This window comes from Camelus ferus, chromosome 12 (genome assembly GCF_009834535.1).
Source record: "Camelus ferus isolate YT-003-E chromosome 12, BCGSAC_Cfer_1.0, whole genome shotgun sequence".
NCBI lineage: Eukaryota > Metazoa > Chordata > Mammalia > Artiodactyla > Camelidae > Camelus > Camelus ferus.
Window position 1 is genome coordinate 36,698,436 of NC_045707.1, and position 16,102 is coordinate 36,714,537.

Consider the following 16,102-nt stretch of genomic DNA (forward strand, 5'->3'; position numbering starts at 1 on the left):
TGTTCAAGTGGCAGCAAGGGCTTAGCTGCTGACTTGATGAGGACGAAGATCTCGTGTTTTTCTGGAGTTGACACCCAGAAGTTTGCTTCATTCAGGAATTTATGACTCCCTCCTCCTCCCCAAAGAGCCTTGGTCAGCAGCCCTGAACCAAGAGTTGGCTCCAGGGAGTCTGTTCCCCTCTGGGTCATTTTTGGGGCCTCAAGGGTCTCACAATCTTGAGTGGCTCAGGAGTTTGGGGGAACTGATCCCTGCAACTCTAGTATTAGGAAATCTAGTGTTTATATGACAGGAAATCTAGTTGAAATTAGAAACCTGGCTTCCACTAAGTTAAACATGTCGATCACCAGCTTTGTGTAAGGCACCGCACTAGGAATGAGACTGGCAACGAAACTGCTTTGGGGGAATTTCCCCCACCTCCTGGAAGAGCAGCAAAACCCCAGAGACTCACAAACCACCATGGGAATTACTGTGGTAGAAAGTTCTAGAAACGAATGGCAAAATCGCTGACCTTCCTTTCCTTGTGTGAGTCATCGTCTTCGCCTCCTATCCACTCAGTCTTAGACGTTCGGAACGCTTCTTCTCTGCTACAAGTGTGGGGCCCGTACATCTCCTCTAACCCTCCCAACAACCACGTTAACTAGCTATATTTACACCCAATTTCTCAAAAGAGGAAAAGGAAAACTAGATAGAGTAGTATCTTGTCCACGGTCTCAAAATGAGTCCGGCGCTGAATCGGGGCTGGGAAAGTGGTTTCAGGCCTGCCTTGGAGCCTGTTGCCCGGCAGGGGGTGCTCGGTGGATTTCTCCCTGACTCCAACCCTGAAGCTGACAAGCCCAGGAAACGGTCTGCTAGTCGTGGGGGGTATCTGCGTGGGGGCCGGCCGGCAAGGGAATTGGGGTTGGTAGAGTTAGTATGTGAATACTTGGGCGACTCAAGCTGGCGGATGCAGGCGAGGGTGCAGGGAGGTGGGCTCAGGATTCTGAAGGCAGGGAGTCCAGGACGGTGAAAGAGGAGATTTTTCACAAACAATTGCCTAAGATCCTGACCCTTTATCTGGACTGAGAGCACATGGCCCGAGGTTAGTAAACGCTGTGTATTCCCACAGCCTTGATGAGACAACTGTGGATGAAACATCACCCAGCTGGAGTAACACTTTTTGCCTGGGGCTTCATGGGAAAAAACAACAGGAGCTACAAAAATCACAGAATCCCAGGGGTGGAGAGGCCCATTGGAGGCCTGACTGCACTTTGTTCCACCTCCTGCCTGGGAGCTCAGACCATCATCTCTATTTTGGGTGGAGAATACTCCTTTTCTGGGGGAGAATGGGTGGCACTCAAACATGGTCTATGTAAGACCAATCACATGTGGGGATGGGTGTGGTTGGGCCGCAGAAGCCAAGTTGAGGCCTTCGTGTTTGTTCCTGGGGCTGCAGGCGTACAGCCCCTTCTGGTTTTCACTGCAAGTATTAGGGGCACAGGGGAGCTCTGTGGGGGGCAGGCAGGCTCCCTTGCCTCTCCGAGATGCTAAGGGGCCCTTGTACAGTCAGTCACTAAGGACTGAATGACAAAGCCATCTGTTGGGAGTAAAAGACAGATACCCCAGACACACTCTATCTTCCCAAAATGAACATATCCAATGCCTTACTCACCCCAAGGTTACGCAGAGGGTGATGCTCCACAAAAATAAATTGACCTTCTGTTCTCCTGGCCTGACTCAGAGTTCTGGCCTCTGACATTCCGTTGCTTGGGTTGCTTCCTAAAGAAAAAACAGACCTCGACTGCTAAGCAAGGGTGATCAGCCTGCGGAGGTGCTTGTGCTGTCCGCTGTTTACCTCATCTCACTGGCCCAGGGCTCCAGGGGCTGCCTGGGCCCCTCCCTGGCTTTCTGTAGGCCTCTGTGGATGAGCCAGGGATATTCATCTCCACCGGACCTGGGTTGGGCCCAGGCTGGGCCAGTAGACAGAGGGGACCAGCTGGGGACTCAGTTTGACTTTAGTGATGATGACACTCCCAGGGGAGAGCTGCTTGTCCCTCCATGACCCTAACCCGCAATCCCAGAATGCTGCCACCAACCACAAACATCATTCATGCTGGCCTTTGGAGCGGGGCATACCAGGTTGGGATCCCCCTACCCCTGCCCCAGCCAAATGATTCATCAAGGACTCCACCCTTTGTGGGTGAGTTAGCTACCGGGGCTAGAGGCACTTACAGGCGACACCTGTAAGTCCTCTGCCTGAAAGGGAGGAAACCCAAGGGCAGCACCCAGAGGGTGCCTGCAGACCCAAGGGACTACAGCCTGGTTAGCCAAGTTCTAGTTGACAGAGTGGAAGTGCCAGCAACACAGCACCTATCTTTTATCTGGCATCTTCATCTCCCTTGATTTTTTTCCCCTTGGGGTCACATTTTCCAATCTCTTGACTGAGTGAAGTTCTCAGGCTCCAGATGTGGGGTAAAGAGCTCACTCGGACCATACAAAGAATGCGCAGCGTGGGAAAACCATTTTTTTAATGACAGAGAAAGCACACCAAACCGTAACAGAAGCCCGTCAGGAGTTGCCGCTGTACAAATCAATGCCCAGAGGCCCTGAACTAGCATTAGACATTCACAGGGAAGTCAGTCACGGGGAAGGAAACATCCACGCAGCATCTCTGAGGACAGGAGGAGGCAGGAGACAGGGACAACCCACGACTCACGACGAGCTGTGTATCTGTAACTTGGGCTCCTTGTAGGCAGTTTTTTTTCCCCTTCCTCATTTGATGGTAGGGGCTGGGGTGGTTTGCAAATGACCAAGTGGAAGAGAGGCCTTGTGTATCAGCATCACAGAAGAGCCAATACTGTAGACAGACATGGCTAGACAGACGTGGCCAGGGTCCTCCATGGGTCATACCCGTGAAACAGGACTTGACATTGGTCCTCTGTACAATGGCTCAGGGAGCTTGTACAACAGATGAACAGCAGCTCCTTTAGAATCTAGGGTCCGCGCACAAGTTCCCAAAGGCATGCTAGGAAATACGTTTATCAACGAAACTTTGCCATCCCAGAGGGTAAAAGTCATTCTCCTAGTTTTACTGCATGTTATCTAGGTTTCAAATGAAAGGACAAGAAAAAAAAAAAGGCAGCAACTCAAAAATTATTTGGAATATTGTGGCACTTCACTAATCTCTTTTGCTTATAATATATGGCAGAGCAAACGGAACCCTGTTGATATAAACTTTCATTATAGATAACCCTATACTGTACACTCTCAGAATACAGAAAGAATCCATCCTATCATACATGTTTCATCTTTAAAAATAATCTAACATAGTCATCTTCTCTGGCTAGTAACAAACTATTAACATCTTCTGAGAATACAGAGAAAACTCTGGGTTAATAGTAAATTCTCTGACATGCCCCTCCTCCCAACCCCTATTCAGTATCATCTATGAACACATTTCTGCAAAAGCATCCCAGAATCATTTGTAACTAGGAAAGGAAATGAATATGTTAGTTTCATCAAATGGGCTTTCAGCAAGAAGTCATGGTACCTTTTGACCTTGGCAAAAATGAAGCACAAACATAATATTTCACAGGTTCGGGCCCATGCAAACGCATGTTTGTTTTTTTTTTAATGTGGGGGGGTTTTATTTTCACCCCGAAACCACGATTAGCATGCAGGTTTTCAGCTACTGAGTTAGAGATAATTATTGGCAGTGCACCTCTTTTGTGTAACCATGATCACTAAGGCAAGGTCACTATTTCACCTTGTGTAGAATGTCAGCAGTATCTTGTCAGATGCATGTTTATACAGAGTAGACCTGCGACTTACTGTTTAAAAAAAATCTCAAAACACAGATCCCTAGACACAATTCAGTTGAAAATGAACTGTTAAGCTTTTAGAAATATATTTTAAACTACAAGGCTGCCCTGTTTTTGGTTTTTTTTTTAATGAATATTTTAAAAAGTTCCCACCCCTAAAAATTTGCCAAATTATGTCTTCGTTATTGGTAACAGTCTCACTGATTTGCTATCACTGTTGACTCTTACTGAACTGCAGCTACTAAGAACCTTAATGTGTAATAAATATAATGCTTTTCAGGGCTGGTACAGTTAAATTCTCCAGCTGTCAACCTGGAACCCGAATGATCTTTAGCTCTCAGTCCATCCATTGGACAGTAGTCCCTGGCAATGGGTGTTCAACTGCCCCAGGGGTGCTTTGGGATGAGGTCAGCCTGGCTACCCCATGTTGACCTTCTAGCTCTGCACCCAGCTGCAATCTGACCTGCTGGCCAGTGGCATGTCCTTTGTTTCTCAACAGGAGCTTATGGGAGCTGCATTTGCTTATTCAAGAGAAGCTGAGGCAGTAGAGGCAGCTCATTGACCCAGCCAAAAACAGACTCCAGGTGAAATTTGTAAGTTTGTGTACAGCCAATGCAGCAGGAGAATTGGCAAGTCCCCGGGGAATATTCCCTGGACTGGATGTTTCATACAACAGAACCTTTGGAAGATGACAAGTGAATTGACTGAATCCTGATGGCCAACGTCCTCTGTAAGTCCTGGAGCACATCCTGGCCCGTCCCTTCGCCATTTTTGTCATATAGGAGCTGCTTGAATGCTTCGTTTTCGATGAGGACCATCATGTTTTTGAGAAAGTAGCCTTCGCAATATGCTGAGAGCTCTGTGACTCCGAGAAACTGCAGAGAGTGGAGAGCAAGCAGGAGATGGTTATGTTTCCAAAATGTACCTGCTTTCCTATATGATAATGACGAACACCTACTAAGGTAGATGGCCTGCAACAGTGGCTCTGATTCTGCGTTCTTTGCTGTATCACACCCAGGGGGTGTGACTGCAGCTCCTCCAACCAAAGGGCTGAGTCCATTTCTCCACTGTTTGGCTTTGTGAGTTGTTCAGGCCAGCAGAACATGGTAGAAGTGAGAGTTGCCAGTTCTGAGCTGGCTTCAAGTGGCAGTGTGTACTACAGTGCTTTCTCTCAGAATCCTGCCTCTGCCTTCAACACAAGCCTGAGCTAGACTGCTTGCAGCATGAGCAACCACGTGAAACTGAGTTGACAGTGACAGAGCCCAGCCAGGATCAGCAAAGCCAACCACAAACTGACCGGTGAGCTGACCTCAGAAGCAAGGCCAGCTGACACCAGAAGAAACCAGCCATGCCACTGACTCGTGTGCTAAATAAGCACTCACTATTTTTGTTTGTTTTTGTTTTTTGGGGGGGGAGATAATTAGGTTTTTGTTTATTTAATGGAGGTATTGGGGGTTGAACCCACGACATTGTGCATGCTAAGCACACACTCTACCTTTGAGCTATATCCTCCCCTCAAGTACTCACTATTTTAATACTGGGTTTTGTGTCTCTTTGCTCCACTACAGCTAATGAAGTTGCAGACACAGTTCTAATCTCTTTACAAGTATTAATTAACTTACTTAATTCTCACAACCACCCTGTGAGTGGGCAGTGCCTACCTACCACCTGTACTTAGGGCAGTGGTTCTCAAACAGGGGTGATTTTGCCTCTTAGGAGACATTTGGAAGTCTGGATACATTTTTGGTTGTCACAACTTGGGGCGGTGTACGTACCACTGGCATCTAATGGGTAGAAGCCAGGGACGCCATTAACATCCCACAATGCAGAGGACAGCCCCCACTGCAAAGACTTATGCAGCTCACGTTGTCAATACTGCCAAGGTTAACAAACTGATCTAGAGACGTGGTTCCTGACAGACTAAACCAATACAGAAGGGATGATGCTGAGCAGGCTCACTTTACAAGCCCAAGCAGAAGGCTTGGCAGGTGGTAGACACTCAATACGTATTTGTTGAATGTATGAATGAACAATTAACTCTCAGAGTAATGATGCCAACAGCAAACATTTATTGACAGTATATGATATACTGGACACTGTGCTGGGCACTTCATGTGCATCATCTCATTTAATCCTCAAATTTCCTTTAGGCAGGTACTATTACCCCCTCCGATTTACAGATGAGGAAATTGAAATAAGAGAGTAGCTTACAAAAATTCACACAACATGTCAAGGACAGAGCCAGGAGGTGAGCCTTGGTAACTCAAGTCCTGAAGGCTGTGTGTTTAACTATTAGGATGTACGGCTTCCAGCCTGATACCATTCAACAGAAGATGGGTATTTAGCCTCAGAAGCGTGCTTGGTGGAGGGATCCATGTTTGAGATGCAGAAGCAAATGTGGATGTGGGTTGGCTGTCTGTACTCAGAACTTTTCTACAATTTTCAAAGCTTGTAAATCTCTATTGCAGTGAAGTGCATGCTCAGGAGTTAAAGTGCTCCCTGAGATGATGTCCTGCTGCTTTATTTAGATGCTGAATTATCTAAATTATCCAAATGTGGAATTTATCCTTCTGAACTCCCTAATATTCTGTTCTTTAAGCCAGAGACGCGCTTTAAGCTGTTAGATGTGGAATGGTGGTATTACAATGAGGCTATGCCAACAGGGAAATTGTGGAATGACCGGAAGCCTTGGATTCAATTTGGGACTCCCACACTTTTCTGAATATTTGACCAAGGCTGGGTCACTTGGCTTCTGGCTTTAGGTTCCTCACTTTCCAAATGGGAATTATGTTACTTGCATCATAGACCTGTCGGGGGATTGAATGGAACATAATTTACAGCAGGACTCTTGTCATCTGTCACCCTTAGGGAAGGCAGGTTAGGAAGGGAGCTAAGGGAGGGGGGCTCTGGAATCTGCCTGAGCTTTTATTCCAGACTTCACCACTTCCAGCCGTCTGCTGTTGGACGAGTTATTTAATCTCTGTGTGCCTCAGTATTCCTACCCATAAAATGGGGGAAGATAATAATACCTACCTAATAAGCTGTTGTTGGCATTAAATGAGATAATACACGAGACATTCAGAACAATGGTTGATTGTAGTTGGCACTCACTCAGCATTAGCTGTCATGATAAATGTAAACTATTTATAATTATTACTCTCATTTCACTAATTTGTATCCAGTGACACATATGGATAAAGTAGGTGGCTAGGTTGGGATAAGGGGAGTTGACTGTATCTATGAAACCTAGTTCAGCTACTTGGCCTGTAGAAGGACCAAGTCTGTAACCTTGAACTTGCTGACACCACATGCTAATTCACTGACTCAATGGCCTGTCTTCATAAAAACCATGTGCAACTTTGGGCAAGTCAAATCACTTCTGTGGGCTTCGGTTTCCCAAGTTACAAAATGAGAGGTACTTAGGACAGAAACACCAGAAAATTCTGTGGTCTCTGAGAGCCAGAGGAGGTTTATCAGGTTAGCAGGTTTGTCGTCACCCAAATGTTCACATAGATGCGCAGTATCCTGGAGCTGGAAGAGTTCTTAGGAATGCTTTCATTCTTTCAACATGAAGCCTCCTTTCAGAGTCACAGAGAAAAGGCCTCATTGTACACGTGGGGAAACTGAGGCTCAGAGTTATCTCTGAGTCCTTGGACACAGGGAGCCCCCTTCCCCTTACCATATACTTTGTATACAAATGTCTCTCATCACAAGTTAGTGTAAGTGGAGAATAAGCCCAATAAATACTTACATTTACATGTGGTGGCACTTACTGAATGGTGACTACACATCAGATGCTTGCTTATCTCCACTTGGCTAGTTACTGACAGAACTGGCATTGGAACTCTCATCTCCTAGACCAATGGTTGATAAACTAAAGTCCTCTGGGCCAAATGTGGCCCACAACCTGTTTTTGTAAACAAAGTTTTATTGGGATACAGCCACACCCATTCATTTGCATATTGCCTCTGGCCGCCTTTGCACTACAATGGCAGAGTTGAGTAGATTTGAAGTGACCTCATGGCCTCTGTGAAAATATTTATTTGGCTCTTCACAGAAGTTTGCTGACCTCTGTCCTAGGCAATGATTTTTTCAAGTGCAGAGACCATGTCTTACTAATTTCTTATTCTGATGCATATACAGTTCCTTGGTAAATAGTGGGTGCACAATAAACACTAGGGAACGGATCCCCTGGTTTCCAGACCTATGTTCTTCCCATCATGGTGCCCTGTTGAACTTATTGCATTAGCTTAGATTCAACTTGATGAGCCAGCTTGTCCTTTTTCTCAAGTTGAAAGATACCCCGAATGGGGTGGCAGAAGCTCTAGGTCCTCTTCTTCATGCCCAAATAGTTTGAGACAGCTTTGCTAGGAAAAAAAAGATGACTAAGCTGCGCATTTATGCGCTGGGCTTCTCCTCTGTATAAAACTCCATGGCTGTCTCCAATGGTTAGGTATAGAACAGAGGGAATGTTGCCAAGAACTTGTTGACATTTGGAACTTGGCTGTTGGTATCTAAATGCCTGCATTTCCTGGGGTTCCAAACTGAGTGTTGGTTTCTTTGTTTTCTCTTTTACTCAACCAGATTCAATTTGCAGCACAGTCTGCCAGTAATGGAATCCACATGGCAGGTTATCATTAGCCAGAGCTGCAGTATCCACAGCACCAGGAAATGACGCATAGAAAGGGCAAGGGGTGCTGGCCTGGCCCTGTCCTCCATGCAAGGATCACGGAGGGCAGGCGTTGACCTTAGAAACGTTCCAGGACGTGGCCTGGGAGGCGAGGCAGAGGCTGGCTTCTAAAAAAGGCCAAGCTCTGGCTGCAGAGGTGGTTCTCTGCCATAGGTGTTCTAAGCCTGCAGCACAAATGTATTCCCCACCCAGAATGCGTTATAAGATAACAAAAGAGCTATGGAAGCTGCCTGCCGAGGAGCCTAAATGGATTAAAATGGGACTATGCAACGAGGGTCTTGCTGCCAAGAAGAGAGGCCATGGAAAAGCCCCCCTGGATGTGGGGTTCACAGGGCATTTTCAGTGTCCACAGCCAGGGGAGGAGGCAGAGGACCATAGGACCAATCAGGCCCTCCTCCTGGGTAGAGACAGAGTTTCTCTGGATGCTTTTTCGAAAAATAATCAGTTTAAAATAAAAAACAAATTTTCTATGTCCCAAGAAACCAGATTTTGGTAAAATCTTCATTTAACCAAAACACCCAGTGTGTGTGGGTAGGAAGTAGTCTGACTGGACCTTTTGATTTACTGATGACCAATCAGAAAATCTTTTTTGAGTATCAGGACTATTGTAGATATTTCAAACATTTGACATTTGTTAGGCCAGACAGTAAATACAAGGTTAAGAAGATGTGCTTTGGAGTGAGACCAATCCAGGTTTACACGTCTAGGTGGATACCCCAAAGAACTGAAAGCAGGGAGTTGAACAGACATTTGCACACCCCCGTTCACAGCAGCATTATTCACAACAGCCAATAGGTGGAAGCAACGCAGGTGTTCACTGATAGATGATGAATGGATAAACACAATGTGGTATGTACATACAATGGAATATTATTCAGCCTTAAAAAGACATGAAATTCTACAAATGCTACATGGATGGACCTTGAGGACACTGTGCTAAGTGAAATAAGCCAGCCACAAAAATAAGCCAGACAAATACCATATGATTCCACTCATATGAGAGACCTAAAGTAGTCAAATTCATAGAGACAGAACATAGAATGGTGGTTGCCAGGGGCTGGGAAGGAGGAGGGTATGGGGAGTTAGTGTTTAACGGGTACAGAGTTTCAGTTTGGGAAGATGAAAAGTTCCGGAGTTGGATGGTGCTTGATGGTCGCACAAGAACGTGAATGAATATACTTATGCCACTAAAGTGTACACTTAGAAATGGTTAAAATGGTAAGTTTCACGTTATGTATATCTTACTACAATGACAAAAAAAAACTCAGTAATAGTTGTGTTAAGCAAGTTACTTCACTTCTCTGTGCCTCAGTTTCCTTACTATTACATGGGACTAATTAAAGGGTTGTGGTGAAGATTAAAAAAGGTAAAACAACAAAGCTTTAAGCACAGGTGCCTGCACATGGAAAGGGCTCAGTGAATGTTAGCTTAAGACAGAAAATATCTCAAATGCAACCTGTTTTCTCACAACAAGCAGAAAGAACATTATTCACATCAGTTGTCCTTCTAAAGACTATGGATGTGGGAGGCATGTGTGCTGAGCTCCAGTGATGCAAAAGAAGAGTGCTTTGTTTGTTTTAAATGAACTCCTGATGTTAACTCATTTCATTGTTTCTTCCCAGCAAATGCTAATCCTTCTGTCCTGAGCACATGAAAGAAAATGAAGTGGCACCTGGACAAATTATTTTAATTTTCTTGGTCCCCGTATCCCTACTTGTGAAATGAATTGTAGGAAACCGGTGATTCACTGATTTTGTGAAGACTGGCCTTAGAGCTAAATTCACAACAGTGTCACCCTGGAAGCCTGCTAAAAATACAGATTTCTGGGCTCCACCGCAGAGATCATGGGGGTGAGGGGAGAAACAGGGATTTGGAACTCTCGCCGGTGATTCTGATTAGTAGTCAGGCATTGGGTCCACGTGACTAGGAGGGCTCCTTGAACCTCTCTAGTGCTGAGAGCCTGTCTCAACCTTGGCACATCTGATGATCACCCAGGAAGCTGTGAAAAATACTTTTTTGCAGGCTCCACCCTCAGAGGTTGATGAATTGGTCTGTGATAGGTCCTAGGCACAGGGATTTTAAGTGAGTGCCTAGGTGACCCAACCATGCAGCCAGCGATGGGAACCTCAGTTCTAGAATAACTGTTCTCACCCATGAACAATACCAGCATCACTTGGAGGGCTTCTGAAGCCACAGATGGCTGGGCCTCTCTCCCAGAGTTTCTGATTCATTAGGTCTGGGTGGGGCCCAGAATATACATTCCTGACAGGCTCCTGGATGATGCTGATGCTGCTGGACTGGAGCCCACACTTGGAGAACCACTGTTCCAGAACCTTGCTACTCAAGGGGTGGCCAAGACCAGCTGCAGAGGCTCACCCAGGAGCTGGCTAGAAACGCAGAACCAGGGCCCACCCCAAGGCTGCTGAAGCAGAGTCTGCACTGTGATTCATATGCATGCTGGGGTTCAGAGCAACTCTGCTTTGGGAACTTCTGGGTTCCTGCTTTCACTGTGTTTGGAGGGGTGAATGAAGGGAAAGACGTCTCCTCTAGAGCAGGGAAGCCAACCTTGGGAGGAGCATGGGTGGCAAGCCCAGCATCCTCCCTCTGCCCCAACTCAGAGTGTCTGCAAAGAAAGCCTCTCCCACATCAATCAGGCAGCGAGAATGGGACTCATTACCTTGGCGTGGTTGTAAATATCCACACAGTTGTCTGTATTGATGCTCTTTGCACAGATAATTTCACAGTGTCTCTGTAAAGCCTCCAGCTGGAAAAACTTAGCTGCAGACAGAAGCTAAAAACCATAAAAAGAGCCTGTTAGAGGTTGGGAGGTGGAAGGAAATCAACGGCAGTGGTGAGAAAACCCCTCATCTCCCACTGTGGTACGCAAGGTGAAGGCACAGGGATAAAGTGCTGCTAGTCACTCAAAAGCACGAAGGTTACACTAGAGGACTAAGACCCAGCCGCAGAACTCGACTGGGGGAAGAAGGTGGCAGAGGGGAGGGATGGGGTTGAAGTGAATCAACTTTGCATCTATTATAGCAGGAGGTCAAGCAAAAATGCCTGCAATTGTTATGTCCAGAAATAGGTGTGAACACTCAGTAAGATGGATATTGATGGGGTTCACTCCCTCTGTTCAGCCAGGTCTCCACACAGATGTCACTTCAGGTCGTCTCCTTCCTTCACTGTCTGGCCCCCTTACCCTGTCTGAGCCTTCCTCACAGCCATTCTCACACCAGACATGATGCCATGCCTGTTGCCCTCCCCAGAGTCCAAGAGAGGAGGGATTTCTGTTCCTTTGCATCACTGCTGTATCCTGGCCCTGAGCAAGGCACCTGGCCGTGGGAGATGCTCAACAGAGGCTCTTGAGAGGGGAATAAAGTGCTGAAGCAAGAGTTCAAATGGGTTGCCTTTGGAGAAAGGATTGGGGAGGTGGGGGGGGTGGAGGTGGATGAGCTGCTTTTTTATGTATTATAAAGCCCTCCTGTATTATTTACATAATTGAAACATATGTTGTTATTTTGACATGCAAATAATTTTTTAAAATGTTTACAAAAGAGATGGCGTCCTCAGACTGTAGGCTGGTCCTGAGGTAGTGAAGTGTCAGAGAAGAGACAAGAGAGTAACTTTGGGGAGGATGTGTGACCACAGAAGGTTTCCCAGAGTAAGGAGAAAAGTACGACACAGTGAACATGTAGGCTCTGCAGCCCTCACTGCATGCCAGGCACTGTCCGCACCTTACAAATAGAAACTCTTAAGATCTTCAAAACCCAGTGAGATGGATATTGTTATCCCCATTCTACAGGTTGGGAAACGGAGGCTCAGAGAAGTTAAATTACTTGTCCAAGATCATAGAGCTCAGAAGGGGCAGGGCCTGGATTGAAACCCAGTCTGGCCCAGAGCCCATGTTTGAACCACCATGTGGGGTCACCTTTTGAATAACTGATAGTGTTCTGACATCTCTCATCAGCCACCCTGGCCTTCAGGGTGAACGGGGCCCTAGTTATTTTGCTAAGGATTTTTGGAGTGATTTTGACTTCTGGTTCAAAGCTACCAGCTTTGACACAAGGGTTCCACTTCTAGGAAGGAGGAGGGGCAATCTTGGCTTTGAATAGGCAAGAGCAGAAACAAGGCCCACAGAGCAGGGAGGGGAGAACAGGCTGAGTAAGGAGAGGTAGACAGGAGGTGGAGAAGGCCAGAGAGCTGCAGGGATGAGGGATCTGAGTGAAGCTGGGAGAGTTTTGTAACCGGCTCTCAGCTTCTGCCTCAGTGGACATGCTGAGATTTGAGGGATGCTTTTTAGATGATACATTTCTCTTACAAATGACAAGGGAGAAGTCAAGGATAGTTCCTGATGATGTTGTTAGAGCCCCAGCTGTGCTTGGAGCTAGTGCTGGCCTCAGACTCTTTGGTAAATTTCCTTTACTCCACCCCTCCCAAAGCCAGTTAAAATTAGGTTTCACTCAGTTGCTATTAAAAGGGCTTGGACTAGCGCACCCAGCACCCCAGCCTTCCAGGGAAGGGCTCTGATGAGAAGCCCCTAGGAGATCTAAGGAGGCAGGCAGGACCCCAAAGCCTGCATCCAAATGAAAACCCCACAAGGCACTGCCCATGCATGCTACCCACTCAGTGACACAACTGATTCCTTACCTCCATTATCTCGTTGTTTTTAATGAGAAGTGACTCTGGGCCACCGTAGTAGAGATACTGCATGACCAGCTGGAAGAAAGGACATAGGGCAAAGCATCAAAGACACAATCATCTTAAAGCCACCCAGGCTGGCTGCTTTGAACCCCTGTATGACAGCCCTTCCCAGTGGTGGCCATTCCTGCTTGATCAATGCCTTTCAGAAGGAGTTCCATGTAAGAGTTTTACAAGCTTGATACTCTTCCTTGCAGCATGCTGCGATCTGTCCCCCTGTGGTTCTCCCTGGGTTCCAAGTCCACCCCCAGGGAGAAACTAAACAATCCTAAGCTCTGCTCCCCAGGACAGTTTTCCCCCCCATCTACAGTTGTCTTCCCACCTCCCACCCCATCGTGCTGCCCAGAACTGCAGCACACATGGTGTGGCTTAAAGACCCTGCGCCAGCGGCAGCTCCCCTGGGAACACGGCCCAGTGTGACTAAAACTTGTTAAGTTCCAGAGGGTGGCTCTGGGCCACAATGAGCTACCTGCTCCTTATTACAACTCAACAAGATCTAAGATGAAGCTATTAGAGGTCCAGAGTTTCAGTGTTTCATTGATGATGAGAACTGTCTAAGCCAGGCTTTGCTCATATGACTCAGGATGCCTGGATGGTGCGCAAAGTCCCAGAGCTTTGCAAACTGGTATTCTTTAAGTAGAATGAAGCCCACAGATGTGTTAGTATTGGCTGTCACCACCTCCTATGAAACTGAGTGTTAATTTTTCAGGTAGTGTGTATACTTTCCAGTTGGCCACAGTCTCCACCACTCTCAATTTTCTTCTGCCTGCCTGTCTGACACACTAACTTAACCTGACTGGTCCTAGGGAAGCTGTGTTGGAAAAATCTGTAGACTGTTTATATCCCATCTTTGGCCACCTGTAAAATGTGGAGCTTGGACTGGGCTGTTATTTATGGTCCCTTCAGACATTGATAGTCCGTGACCAATACAGGGCAGTGGTTAGGAGCAAGGACCCTGGAGCTAGGCTACTTCCATATCTGATCTGGCCCTGCCGCTAAAAAGCTGGTTGGCCTGAATTAAGTTAGGCTCTCTGTGCCTCAGTTTCATCATATGTAAAGTGGGGATAATATTACTTACCTCATGGGGTTGTGATGAGGATTAAATGAGTCGATATATGTAACAGGCCGAGCAGGGGCCTGGCAGGTGCATGGCCAAAACTCAGCAAATGTTAGCTCTTTAATTTTCTCTGAAGTTCAAGAAATCTTTTTCCATTGATCCTTCTGCCATGCACTGCCACTTTGCCATTCAACATCCTTTGTGACTGATCTCAATCGACTTTTTGTATGGGTGTTTACAGTAATCGTTTTTTAAAAAATATATTGTTTAGAGTTTTACTGAGCTATAGTTCACATAACACAAGATGCTTTGATTTAATGTATACAGGTCAGTGGTTTTTAGTATATTTACAACGTTGTGCAATCATCACTACAATCTAATTTTAGAACATTTTCAACACCCCCAAGAGAGACCACGTGCCTATTAACAGTCTCTCCCATTTCCTCCTTGTGCCTGTCCTGACAATCACTATGATTTGCCTGTTCTAAACATTTCATATAAATGGAATCGTACAATATGTGCTCTTTTCTGTCTGGCTTCTCTCACTTAGTGTGATATTTTCAAGATTCACCCTGTTGTCACACATACCACTTTTTAAAAAATTGCTGAGCAATATCCCGTTGCGTGGATGTACCACATTTTGTGTTATCTATTCATTCATCAGCTGACGGACATTTGGGTGTTTTCCACTTCTTTGCTGTCATGAATACAGCTGCTAGGGATCAATTTACTTTTTCAGATATCATCTGCCACTCTGCCCTTCTCTCCTTCTAATCTTGATAATATCTGCCTTTTATACAGTGACCACTCCCAACCATTTGCCTTTATCAGAACTTACCACCTTCTCTTTCACTCCTTTTGCCCACACTGCCCCCTCTGCTGGGATGCCCTTCTCTTATCTACCTGTTGAACTCTGGCCCCCATTTCGGGATCCAGCTCAGTGGTCACCTCTGTGAAGCCTCCTCAGACCTTTTAGCTATTTTCCACCGTGTGCTGGGCAGCACACCATCCACAACTGCAGCTATTTCCTCCTGGAGTCTGAAGGCATAGACTGTGTCCTGTCTGTCTCTGCATCCCCAGTGCCTGCCTGTAGCAAGCGTACTTTAATCACGAATTCTCCCCTTCCTCGTTTGTGTTAGGGTCTCCCGTGTACTGACCACCTGCCTGTCGCAGAGATGGTGGTGCTTAAATGCTGACAGCTGAGGCTTTGTGAAATGATAACAGGGCACTGTTTACCCTTCTCCCCTCTGTCACCCTGATGAAACGCCATGTTGGCGAATGTTGGGATATTGGCTTTATTAAAATCAATTTATTCCCCTAGCACCTCTCTTTAATAAAAGCAATAATAATAATGGTAAGAGCCATAATAATAACTGCCCCAAACACAGGGCCTCTCCAGTTACAAAGCGCTTCTCCATCATGATATCTCATTTCTTCAAGGTTGGGCTGCTGACTCGAAACGTTGCTTTTTAGTAGATGGATATCCTGGGGCTAATGGAATTTAAATTGGGCTGTCTTGTGCCACCTTCAGACTCAGCCAGCACAACCCTTTTCTGCAAGGGGGTGAAATGGACCCTTATTAGGCCAAAGGGCCTGTTTCTGGAGTTATTTTTCTTGGCAGCTGCCAACCCGCATGAAGCAGGATCTAAACGGTGTACACAGCCTCATGGAGGCCCCGCTTCCAGGTGCAGCTTCAGCTGCATGGGGCTCTTGCCCACGTGTGATGTTAAACAGTCTTGCAGGGAGGAAACTCAAAGCCATCTCATTTACTAAAATTCTTCTGTCAGCATGGAAGTGAAGTGAACAGGCCCCTGGGAGCCTCCTTCTGGGTCAGATTCAGCCCTACTTGGCTTATTTCGA

The 16,102-nt window shown here is 46.3% G+C and overlaps 1 protein-coding gene across 10 annotated transcripts in view; it reads right to left on the reverse strand.

Annotated features, from left to right (window-relative positions):
* Window positions 1–2,478: 2,478 nt before the first annotated feature.
* BTBD11 (BTB domain containing 11) overlaps window positions 2,479–16,102 on the reverse strand; it is a 445,015-nt gene continuing 431,391 nt past the window's right edge. For all 10 annotated transcript variants that reach the window (XM_032493388.1, XM_032493389.1, XM_032493393.1 and 7 more), the window contains 3 exons: window positions 13,135–13,203; window positions 11,165–11,278; window positions 2,479–4,672 (listed from right to left, as the gene is read on the reverse strand). In XM_032493388.1, coding sequence (XP_032349279.1) covers window positions 4,463–4,672; window positions 11,165–11,278; window positions 13,135–13,203 — 393 coding nt within the window. In that variant the 3' untranslated portion in view covers window positions 2,479–4,462. The remainder of the gene's footprint in view (window positions 4,673–11,164; window positions 11,279–13,134; window positions 13,204–16,102) is intronic.